Source organism: Martes martes, assembly GCF_963455335.1.
Source record: "Martes martes genome assembly, chromosome: 7".
Classification (NCBI taxonomy): Eukaryota; Metazoa; Chordata; class Mammalia; order Carnivora; family Mustelidae; genus Martes; species Martes martes.
In genome coordinates, this window is record NC_137894.1 from 73,903,331 (window position 1) to 73,915,721 (window position 12,391).

Below are 12,391 nucleotides of genomic sequence, written 5' to 3' on the forward strand. Positions count from 1 at the left end.
ATTTTTTTTTAAGGATTTTGTTTATTTGTCAGAGGGAGACAGCATGAGAGAGAACAAGCAGGGGGAGCAGCAGGCAGAGGGAGAAGCAGGCTCCCCACTAAGCAAGGAGCCCAACGTGGGACGTGATCCCAGGCCCCTGGGATCATGACCTGAGGCGAAGGCAGAAGCTTAACGACTGAGCCACCCAGGCCCCTCCTTTAATCCATTTGATACTGGAATAAACACTTGGCATCAAGATACTATTGATCAGCGACAACAAAATCTCTCACCCTCTTCCGGTTCCCAACTGGCTCTCAGCTCCGGATCAATATTTCTTTTCATTTGCCTGCCGTGGGCTCATTCGGTGCACTTTTAGATACTTGTCTCTGTCCAAGATAACCAACTCTCAGGGTTGGTTTGATGGCAATTCTATTATAGCCCTAAAGCAATTATTTTAAGAAGAGATGAGGAAAAAAGGAGAGGAACTGTACAAACAACTCGACAGAATCCATTTTCTTCCCCTGCTTTTAATGTTTCTTGCCTCTCCACACAGCCTTTCTTCCCCTGAGCCTCAGGAACCGTTTTTACAAAACAGAAACAGGATCTTGGTGGACAGGAGCTGTGCCTGTGAACAATGAAAAGCCCAGCGGAGAGAATGATTCCCAAGCAGCCGCAGGGCAGCTCCTGAGGGGTCAAGGAGGCAGCAAGCTCCCCACTGGGGGTGTCTGGTGGCCCTGCTCCCGGCCTGCTACTGACCTGGGAGCAACACGTGCATGACTGGTTTCTTCGTCCTTTTTATCCTGTGGGGGCATTCGCTCTCTCTCTTCACGCACTGACCTCGGACTCTTTCTACCACGAGGCCTGACGACCATGAACTCTGAGAAGGAAGGGTCTGGCTGCCTCTGTGAGTGAGGGACCAAGAAATGACATTACTGAACTGACATTTGTCTTCTCTCCTCCTCATGTTCCAAACTGTCTTGTGCTAAAGGATGCTGGGAAAACATTCAAAACCCGACCCCAAACAAAACAACACCCAGACTTACTAAGTCACTATATTGTTTAGAGGGTTATCTAGGGAAACTAATGGAAAGCTTCCTGAGCTAGGCTTTAAGTAGGAATTTGCTTCTGACATTGAAAGAAAAAAAAAAAGCACTGGCTAGAAATATGATCATAGAGAGAATCTCCTAAAGAATGTAAAACCAAGTCCCAACCCCCTGGGGGTATAATAACTCTTAGTACACTTCCACTCATTTGCTCTGCCAGGGGTGAGCCTATGGTTTGTCCTGGCGAAGGCTTTGTGCTCCATGTACACAGAGAAGGAAGGAGCACTTCTGAAGGACAGTGGAACTTCTGAAGGTCATAGCTGGGCCATGTACAGGAAGTAAGAGGGCCACGTCCCTAATGCCGGGACCTGCGGGCGAGGTGTGTGATGCACTGCTCTCCTGTCATGTGCTGCTGGGGACTGGGGCACTGTGTGCGAAAATGAGAGGTCAACGCAGACAGGAGAGCAAAAATCTGGAAGCAGCCCAGTTCCTGTTGATAGAAGAAAGTTATTAAAAATGACCAAACACATAGAAGTGGCTCATGTATGAATCAATGATGAGGACACGTCATGAACCAACAGATTATGACGAACTCAGTCCTAACAAGAAAAGAGCAGGGAGAGCTAGAGGGCAGAAAAAGGACGCAGTATTGTGGGAAATTCCAGTTTTTTGAAAGGTTAGCTGAGTCACATTTCATAAGCTTTTCCACATATATCCACTGAAATGGTGTTTTCTCATAGCTCTGAGAATCCCCAAACTGAGGATACTGTGCAGATACTGTCCTATTGTTTTGAGATCATTGTTCTCACACTCTTTCCCCTCCCCTATCACCTACTTGCACCCCCCTACACTTTGCAGGTAAGGTAACCACCAGAGAGCAGTCCAGAGATTTGATCTTCTGGATTTTTCTGCAAATCTGAATAGAACAGTAGAGTGGGCCTTCTGTGGGGAAGGCTCAGGCTGTATTCAGGTTTGTGAGTCGCTAATTCAATGGTAAAACTCAGAGGCAGCACTCTCTATACCTTCCTTGGGGATCTATGTCTTCTAGAACCTCCTCATTTTCTTCAGGCTCTGGTGGGTGGCCAGAGTTCCCGCGAGCAGACGCAGTTTACATTGGAATACTCTTCAAGTTATGCAGGAAAGCAAATCCCTGTTGAGGGAGACCTCAGAAAAGAACTCAAGTCAGTATTTGAGCCTCCATTCAAAATACCGTGAGTAAAGGCATCTAAACTTTTAGCAGGAAAATGCTTGAAATAAGAAAAAACATGAAGAACAACAAGTCAAACAACAGAGTGACATTCACAAATTGAGCACATCTGAATAGAGAAACACAACTCACTACTGCTGCCCACTCACAGCTACTTATGACATGAAGGCATCTGGCTTATATGGGAGTCGACCTGAGCTCCCTGAAGGCAGGGGGAGAGACCAGGAAACTATCTGGGGGCTGTTCCTAGTACTGACATGGATAGATTTTGAAAAGCTAATAATCTGGGCTGGAGAGTTCAGACAAGATAACTGCCATGTTAGGAGTAGGTAGAGTCCGATCACCACCCTGGAGTTCAGCTACCAAATGAATGGGAAGGAGGAAGGATGGTGCCTGCTGGGGCTAGCGGTCAGCTGGAGGGATGTTATTACACAGTGCAGTATTACTAGTATCTCCCATTAATAGGAAAGGTTCATTCCAATTTGCCCCAAATTGACTCCTAGTGGCCTCTAGATGGAAAGGTGCAAATCAGATCCTTTCCATACCTTGGTGGGGTCTTCTCACTGTCTGATACATCTTAACATATCTCCAGATAGGTTCTTACCTCCAGTGGTCACTGCCCACCAATGCCTATCCTTCTTCCCTCTTCTGGGTGATAAGGGGAGGAGGCTCCCATACCTATTAGACCTGGCCCCAACTTAACTAACCTTGAGCTGCCTGAACCTTGTGCCTTTGTCTCCCCCCTGGATCCAGCAGAAGATGAGTACCCACACCATAGACCTGCCCGGCCTGTTTCTAGAGCTCTACTTCTTGTCTACACTGACCTGCATCTATTCAGCTCTTTCATAGGCTTCAATGGGCTTGATTTAGTCATTCTCTTTCAGTTCCCTACCTCACTCACAGTTGTTTCCAGTAAAGTTTCAAAAATAAATAAAGAGAATCCTTCTGCCAGACCCTCAACTTCTGACCTAACAGTTCTTGCCCACCGCCTCTCACCATAAATTCAATCGTTCATATGCTCCCTTATAGATAATCAACTCCACCTGATAGATAATTCAAATCTATGCACTGAAAAGTTATCAGCATTTTTGAAACCTGCATATTCTTTGAGCCAGTAATGCCATTTCTAGAAACTGCTCTTGGGGAAATAATAGTAAATGGGAACAAAGTTTTAATTACAAGGCTAAGTCATGGCATTGGTTATAATGATGAAACATGGCTAATAATTTCAATTTCCAATAAGAAGGGATGGGTTAAATACGTTATGACATATTTTCACTTATTGAATATTATGCAACAAGTATAATTCTATAACATATTTCATGACACAGAAAGATGTTCATTAGAAAAGTAAATTATGAAATTATATGGATATATCTCATACTTATAACAATGTACATATTTCACTATATATGAAAGTATATAAAAATGCAGTGTTCCTGTTAGTGTTAGAACTGCAGGCCAAAATTTTTTTCTTTCTCTGTACTTCTCTAATTTTCTATAGGCATCTATTATTTTTTAATAAAGTTTTTATTCTAGAACAGGTTTAGATTTACCAAAAAGTTGTGAGGAGAATACAGAACTCCTCTGCAGGCATACTCAGTTTCTCCCATTGTTCACATCTTATGTAAGGGAGGTACATTTGTTGAAACTAATGAATCCTCATTGATACAATATTATTAAGTCCATTCTTAACTCAGATTTCCTTAGTTTTTACCTCATGTCCTTTTTTCTTCCAGGAGAAAGGATACCACAGGTCTCAGGATACCACAAAAATTTATGTCATGGGCCATGAGTAATGAATGAGACCTCTATTTCTTCCACTGCCGAGGGATCTGCTTTAAGTGAACTACTTAGACGTGGGAACTCCCCACTCCCTCAAGTCTTGATGGTAAGTGCTTTTAAAGGCTGCAACTAAATATTAGATAAAAATTCCAAAACACTGAGTTTATTACAGAAAACTGACCCATTGCAATTGCTGCCCTGGAATCAGTCCACGAAATCTCCATTGTGCTGTTTTGGTTTGGGGAGTTGACTCACTGACCGGTTATTTATTCTTCCATAGCGTCTAAATGCCCCTGGGATTCTTCTGTAAAAGCTAATGGAAATGTCAGACTATCCTCCTCAAGAAGAATGCCTTTTTAAAATATTTTGAATTGGAACTTTCCCACAACACAAGCTCTTAAATAACTGGCAAATAAAAGAACAAATCAACAAGCTATGTTTTATTTTATTTTTTTAAATTTTAATTTAATTTTTAATTTTTGTTATAACGTTATGTTAGTCCCCATACGGTACATCATTAGTTTTTTTTTTTTTTTTTTTTTTTTTTAAAGATTTTTTATTTACTTATTTGACAGACAGATCACAAGTAGGCAGAGAGGCAGGCAGAGAGAGAGGAGGAAGCAGGCTCCCCGCTGAGCAGAGAGCCCGATGTGGGGCTCGATCCCAGGACGCTGGGATCATGACCCGAGCCGAAGGCAGAGGCTTAAACCACTGAGCCACCCAGGCGCCCCCATCATTAGTTTTTGATGTAGTGTTCCATGAGTCATTGTTTGCGTATAACACCCAGTGCTCCATGCAATCCATGCCCCCCTAAATACCCACCACCAGTCTAACCCATCCCTCCACTCTACTCCCACAAAACCCTCAGTTTGTTTCCTAGAGTCCATAGTCTCTCATAGATTGTCTCTCCCTCCAATTCCTGCCCTTAATTTTTCCCTTCCTTTTCCTAATGTCCTCCACACTATTCCTTATGTTCCATAAATAAGGGAAAACATATGATAATTAACTTTCTCTGTTTGACTCACTTCACTCAGCATAATCTCCTCCAGTCCCACCCATGTTGATGCAAAAGTTGGGTATTCATCCTTTCTGATGGCTGAGTAATATTCCATTGTGTATAGCTGTGTTTTAAAAGGGGGGGGAAACAATGAAAATAAAACAAAAAACCTGTCTTATTAAAGACAGTCTTCCCTTATTTAGAAATAGTCACTTCTTGGCATGTAACTGACTAGCTATCTCTGCTAAAAGGGTGTGTTGTCTACAGAAGAAAAAGAAAGGAAAGGTTTCAGTAAACCTCTGAAATCCAATGGATCCAACAGCCACTTAGATTCTGTGGAGTGAGGCTTGCTGCTGACGAATTTACTCCTTATGAAAGGTAGAGTAGATAAAACTCAACATTTGCCTCATGTCAAAAATATATATCTTCAAACCTAATTTTGAAAATTTTTGGTTAAAAAGACCTGAAGGAATGCTGCAAACAGCTCATGATATCCATTTCCATTCATAATGGAATTTCAAGAACAGAAGGCACAAATATCTCGATGTCTGAATCAACAAATTTTCATTTTAAATTTCAGTGACATGCTGAAGGAATCCTAGTCTGACTTGTTTCCCAAGGGACAGGGATTCTAACAGAGTTCCCCTTTCGAAAAGCAATAAAAAGCCCCCCAAAGCCTCGTGGAGTGTGTCACCAAGATGGTGACATAAGTTGTTCCTGACTTGGCTCCTCCTTACAGGCACAATTAACAACTGTTCAAAACAAGAAACCACCGACAGACCACAGAGCAAGAACAAGCACCCTCTCCAGAGATTGAGACAGATTGCAGTAGAACTGTAAGAGAAGTGGCTGCACTTTGACCATACTGCCCACTCTCAGGCCAATGCAGCACCACACACAGAGGTCTCCCTGATCCTCTGATTCCTCCAGTGGGAAAAGAGAACACACAGGGGTAACAACCATCTCTCTTAGAACTGTGGGTTGCTTTGCTGGAGCCCCTACTCTGACCTTGCACGGCCATCTGTGGGGCTCAACCACTGGGAATCTGACCGTGATGGAAAGTGGGGAGAAGCTTGTAACAATCAGCACACAGATCTCAGCAGACTGAGTTCTTACCCACACTGCCCAAGTAATAATCCCCAAACCCTGGTTTTGCTCATCTGAAGAACCAACTCTGACCAGGAAACTTGGAGGAAATAGTAAATCTGCCTGATTTGGATCCTCAAAAGAGGAGTTTTGCTGGCCCGAAAGCCTGGTTTGCTCATGTCCAGGCAAGGAGCTGAATCCCATCCCCACCCACTATGAAGAGTATCTTCCAGACCAGGAGGGCTGGTGATAGCTCCCAGAAACTGTGTGTCCCAGGGGCACTGAAGCCAAGAGGTGAATGGCAAAGCCATTACTAGGTGTAGAGTGTTCCTGGGTTAGGAACAGTCAAGGGGATTAATTCACAGCCAAGGCTGAGGATAGCTCCTGGTCCCTCTCAATCTGAGAGCCTGTTTGGGAAACTGAGGGGAGCTTAGGGAGGCCCCCTCTCTCTCCTGTCTAAACAAGGAAGCTGACACAGCCCCAACAGCCGTCTCCCAGCCTGAGGGGCTGGAGATGACTCCCCGACGTTGTGCAGCTCAGTGACACTCAAGTTGACATGTAGGCAGGGGCAGCAGTTTGCAGAGCAAAGGCCATGATGGCTTGGGGAGCTTGGGGTGAAGGTTGGCCTGAGTTAAGAAAACAAAGACTTTTACCAGAATTAGAGATGCTTCTCCTGCTACACCCAGACAGGGAATTCGTAGCCCTGCTCTTTGCTGAATACAACTTCGACTTGTCTGACCAGGGAACCTGCCCAGAGCACCCAGGGAGCTGCAGAGCTCATTCTAAGCCCTACGTATGGTGGCACTGAACAGAGCACAGCCTGGGTCTTCCCCCAGCTCTGCACACTGTCCTCACCTGACCAGGGAATCCCATTCACACTCTGGGCTGATTAAGGTCCCCAAACAGGGCTGTGCTGGCCCTGGATCCCATCCTGCTGTCCTGCTGAGACAGGGAAGCTAATTCATAGCCCCATTTACTACTGAATACAGTACACAGTCCCAACCATCTAGTAAGCTTGACAAGAGAATCCAGGCAATGGGGGAGCACATTCTCCAGACTCACTTGGGTAGGGAACCAAGTCAGCAGTCCTAACCAACCGTTCTCAGCCCCTGCCACAATCCCCACCCCCATTCTCAGAGCTTGAACAGCTGTCAGGCCCCCTCCATAGACCATAATATCAGACCCAGCTGCTCACAGACATTACCAGCAGACATGCCCAGAAACCCAAATTTCAGTGACTGGTAAAGAACTCTTTGCCAGAGCAAACCTGCAAAGTCTGGAAGAGGTACCTCAAATGTGCAGATAGCAATGGGCAAGGCATCGAGAATAATGAAAAATCAGGTAAATATGGCACCATTAAGGGAAACTAATAAAGCTCCAAAACTGACCTTAGAGGACGATGTCAGAACTCAGAATAATCCTCTTAAGGAAGTTTAGTGAATTACTAGAAAAGGCAGTCAGACAACTAAATTTAAAAAGAATTAAAAAAGAAATGCATGAAAAAAATAAGTTCAACAAAGAAATATCCACCATCAAAACCAACCAACTAATCAACACAGAGAAATCCTAGAGTTGAAAATGTAGTAAAAAAATAGAATTCCAATAGAGAGTTTCAAAAGTAGACTCGACCATGTAGAAGGATCAGGGACCTGGAGGATGAGACACTGGAAATTACCCAATCAAAGGAATAAAAAGAAAAAAACAATAAAGGAGGGTGAAGAAAATCTGTAGGATTATGAGACACAATAAAAAGAAACAATATTTGCATTATGGGAATTCTAGAAAGAGAAGAGAAAGAGACAAGGACAGACAGTATATTTAAAGCAATTGGGGTGCCTGGGTGGCTCAGTGGGTTAAGCCTCTGCCTTCGGCTCAGGTCATGATCTCAGGGTCCTGGGATCGAGCCCTACATTGGGCCTGCTCAGCAGAGGGCCTGCTTCCCTCCCGCCCCCCCCCCCACCACCGCCCCGCCACTCTCTCTGCCTACTTGTGATCTCTGTCTGTCGAATAAATAAATAAAATCTTAAAAAAAAAAAAAAGGCAATCATGGCTGAAAACTTCCTGAACCAAGGGTCAGAGAACAGACCAGCTGCCTAAGACCTGGAATTCTAGTCCAGCTCTGGTTCTCCTGGTTTTTCTACTCATTACGGTAGTTTGACCTGTTAACCTACAAATGCATGACATTTGTTCTCTCAGATATTATCTCGAGGTTTGCCTTCTCCCTAAAAAATCCTCCCTATTCAGTTTAGTAAAAACGGATCTTTTCTAAACATCTTTGACCTTTGGGGCACCTGGCTGGCTCAGTCAGTAGAGCTCATGAATGACTTTTGATCTCTAGGTTGTGAGTCTGAGTCCCATGTTATGGGTAGAGATTACTTAAAATAAAATGGTTAAAGCAGCAGTAAATAAATAAATAAAATAAAAAATAAAAAAAAAAAAAATCTTTGACCTTTAAGTATCTTCAGGGTGAGAGGACTCTAAGGAGCACTGAGTTCCATCTATGACATCCATGTCACTTGTGTTAAAAATTCAGTCTCTCTTGCACACAGAGGCCTATTCACTCATTCTGTGGACAGAAATAAATGAACATAGGGCTCAAGTCCCAGAAAATAAATCCGGTTTTGTTCTATTTACTACCCTCAGGTATTTGAACTTAGTCTTCATGAATTTGCTCTTATTCAGGGTAAATATGCCTAGCTTCTCGAACTGGGATGACACATTGCCTTGTCTCCTAACTTAATTGCTCCAATCTCTGACCTCTTCAGCTAAACCAGAATCTCCTATAGGTTAGGATAGTCTTAACATCTTTTGTATATTACTTGCTGAATCTTTTACTTCTTCCAATAGCTTAAAATTCATCGAAAGGAGGAAGAATGTTTATTTTTGTTATTTTACTCTTAAATAATCTTCAGTTGGTGCCAGTTTTTGACATACAGCAGAGAGGTTAAAAACACTTGGCTTCAGAGACAGATTCAGCTCCAAGTCCCTGATCTGCCACCTCTTATCTATATGACTGGTTGAGATACTTTACAAAATAAAAATGATAATAGTAACTATAAGTCTGAACTGTTATAAGGTCATAAATAAGATAATGCATTTAATGACCTTTAGTACAGGGTGTGACATATATTAAGGACTCAGTAAAGACTCATTATCATAATAATCATCTCTGGGAAATTTTGATATCTAGAATTCATCAACCATTCAGATTAGATCTTTTTTTTTTTTAAGATTTTATTTATTTGACAGAGAGAGACACAGTGAGAGAAGAAACACAAGCAGGGGGAGTGGGAGAGGGAGAAGCAGGCTTCCCCCTGAGCAGAGAGCCCGATGGAGGGCTCAATTCCAGGACCCTGGGATCATGACCTGAGCTGAAGGCAGACACTTAATGACTGAGCCACCCAGGCGCCCCCAAATTGATATTCTTGCAATTTTATTTTGGAATCTTGGTGGTACTGTCCTATGGAATGCCAACAACTCAGTTCACCTTTATGATTTGTCATTTAACTTCAGCCTTGAAATATGTAGGCTTTGTCTAGCACTTCAAGCAGATTGAACTTACATCTGAATTTCAAAGTAACTCTACCATGATTATATCATTTTATTCTTTGCCATGTGCATCTTCGCTAATTCCAAGTTAAAAAAATAATTACCAATAAACAACTTGCAAGGACTTGCTTCAGGTCATGCAATTAGTTAGTAGATAAATAAGGATTAAAATCCAAGTTCCCTCACAGACCTGTACCCCTGGGGCAAATAATACACTATATATTAATAAAAATAATTAACAAAAAAAAATCCAAGTTCCCCAAGTCCTCATCAAAAATGTCATGCTGTTTCTTGAATCCAAATAGGTACTGAGCTATACACTCTACTCCTTCCTGAAGAGGCAGCCAAACATGTACAATAAAGACATGAAATCCCTTACGCTGGAGCTATAGAATTTCAACTAGTTTCTGCCCCACCCATGTGATGGCACGTCAGGGCTCAAAGAGTGAATGAGAAGAAATTCTGGCAGAAATGGGATTTTGCATCCACAAATTTAGAAGCTCTCAACAGTCAAGGCCTCAGTGAAAAGCCTGTTAAACTATTAGGTTCCATATGTCCCTTTCTCGACTCTCTGGTGTGTTGTTTCATTACAGTTTCTTTTTTTTAAGTGTACCTTTTATTAAAAGGTTAAGTTATGGGACACCTGGGTGGCTCAGTTGGTTAAGTGTCTGCCTTCAGCTCAGGTCATGATCCTGGGATCGAGCCCCACATCCGGCTCTGAGCCTGCTTCTCCCTCTTCTCCCTTCTTGTGCGCTCTCTCACTATCTCTCTCTCTCTCAAGTAAATAAATAAATAAAATCTTAAAAAAAAAAAAACAAAAACAGTTAATTTATGTATCCACCTGGATTTTTTCCTCAAAATCAGCAAAATGTGGAACCTGTTCATAAAGTACCGCTGGAAATTAAGAAATTCCAAACCAAAACCAACCATTACACTTGAAACACCTCGCCACTATTATTTTTTGCCTTCCATTGTTCAATTTTAAACTCTCTCTTCATAGCTTAAATGAAAAGGATTATGCTTTAAGAGGAATTTACTCTCCTGAATTTAGCCCTCCTCCCAAGAACCTATATTTGGACTCAACAGTCAGTGGTCTGAAACATTAATGGGCTTTCCATTGAGCCATTACCCCTTTTCTCTTTCTGTTTTGCAAACAGGGCTTATTAAATCTTTGCTGAAGGCACCGGGAATGAAGAACAGTGAGAGTGTGCTGATGTGAAAGGTTTCAGTGAACTCAAGCAAATCATTTCTGATTTGCCACAACTCTTCAGCAGTAAATGCCAAAAAAGCATGCTGTTTGGACGGCAAATATAAATTCCCATCACATAAAACATAATAAAAGAAAACCAAACCCACTCCTCTCCCTACACGCAGGGTTTAAGGCAGAGATGCTGACTGCAGATTCTTTCCATTAAGTATATTCAAATCCTGGTGAAGAACAAATGTTGGTGCTCGTGTGGCTTGAAGCAAGGCCTGCCGGCAATGAAGGAAAGAAACTGGTGTATGTTTTAGGACACAGAGCATTTTTTTTTCTTTTAGCAATTCTCTATTCTATTGTAAGCTTAGATATACACACACACTTAAGTTTATTAACACAGTTTAAAGACACACTATACAACTAAGTTTAATAACCAAGCAAGCAAAGATACGGAAAGCAAAATAAGTATCTTTTTATTCCTCATGAGTCACAGAAAGGTTAACCAACTTCCAGATCAAAACCATGGATCTGCACACACACTTTTACGTATAATTTCTCTTTAGCCTGACTGAAACGACAGCAGGGGGATTTTGTTTTAAAAACATAAACCCAGGGGCACCTGGGTGGCTCAGATGGTTAAGCATCTGCCTTTGGCTCAGGTCACGATCCTGGAGACCTGGAATCAAGCCCCACGTTGGGCTTCCTGCTCAGTGGGGAGTCTGCTTCTCCCTCTCTGTCTGCCTTTCCCCCTGCTTGTGCTCTCTCTGTATCTTTGTCAAATGAATAAATATTAAAAAATATATAAAAGAATAAAATAAAATAAAAGCATAAACCCATAGGTTTAAGGGGAGTGGGAGGGAATATACACCAACACAACTCTGCAAGCTACAGAGCAAGTGGATAGGTGGTTAGTGACCCAAGCAGGCCCAAGAAAGCTGAAACCTAAGGCAGCAGTGGGGAAAAAGCAGCCCAATTTACAGTACAGATTCTTCTCAAAGCTAAGGATTTCAAGGGATCAGATACCTTTGAAATTAGGGGTGAAGACGGAGTTAAAATAGAAGGAATGGTAAAGACTAGGCAGCATTTAGAGGCCCTATCCCCTTCTCTCCTCTTACAGATTGGTGCCTGACTTTTCCCAATACTCTGTGTACCAGACGGTTTAGGGTGAAGGAAATGTAGAAAAATAGTTGCTATTTCTTTTTTCTTCAAAGAGAAAATTCACAGGGCACCTGGGTGGTGCAGTTGGTTAAACGTCTGGCTCTTGGTTTCAGCTCAGATCATGATCTCAGGGTCCAGGAATTGAACCCTGAATCTGGCTCCTCACTCAGCATGGAGTCTTGAGATTATCTCTCCCTCTACCTCCGCCCCCCCTGCTTGGTGCTCTCTCTCTCTCTCTCAAATAAATAAATAAATCTTAAAAGGGAAAAAAAAGGAGAACATTTATATACTTATGCTTAGACCCTCATTCCTCTTTTCATACTTAGCATCCAGGACCCTGGCAGTCAGCCCATACTTTATAGGCAGAAGACCAGAAAATCCTTCTCTGG

At 42.5% G+C, this 12,391-nt stretch overlaps 1 protein-coding gene across 5 annotated transcripts in view; it reads right to left on the reverse strand.

Moving 5' to 3' along the window:
- STXBP6 (syntaxin binding protein 6) overlaps nt 1-12,391 on the reverse strand; it is a 256,274-nt gene that overhangs the window by 80,133 nt on the left and 163,750 nt on the right. Inside the window, exon 1 of one of the 5 annotated variants that reach the window (XM_080807489.1) lies at nt 736-2,014. The exons of the other annotated variants lie outside the window; for them this stretch is intronic. Coding sequence (XP_080663615.1) covers nt 736-943 — 208 coding nt within the window. The 5' untranslated portion in view covers nt 944-2,014. Of the gene's footprint in view, nt 1-735; nt 2,015-12,391 lie in introns of those variants that run through there. 5 annotated transcript variants of the gene reach the window in all.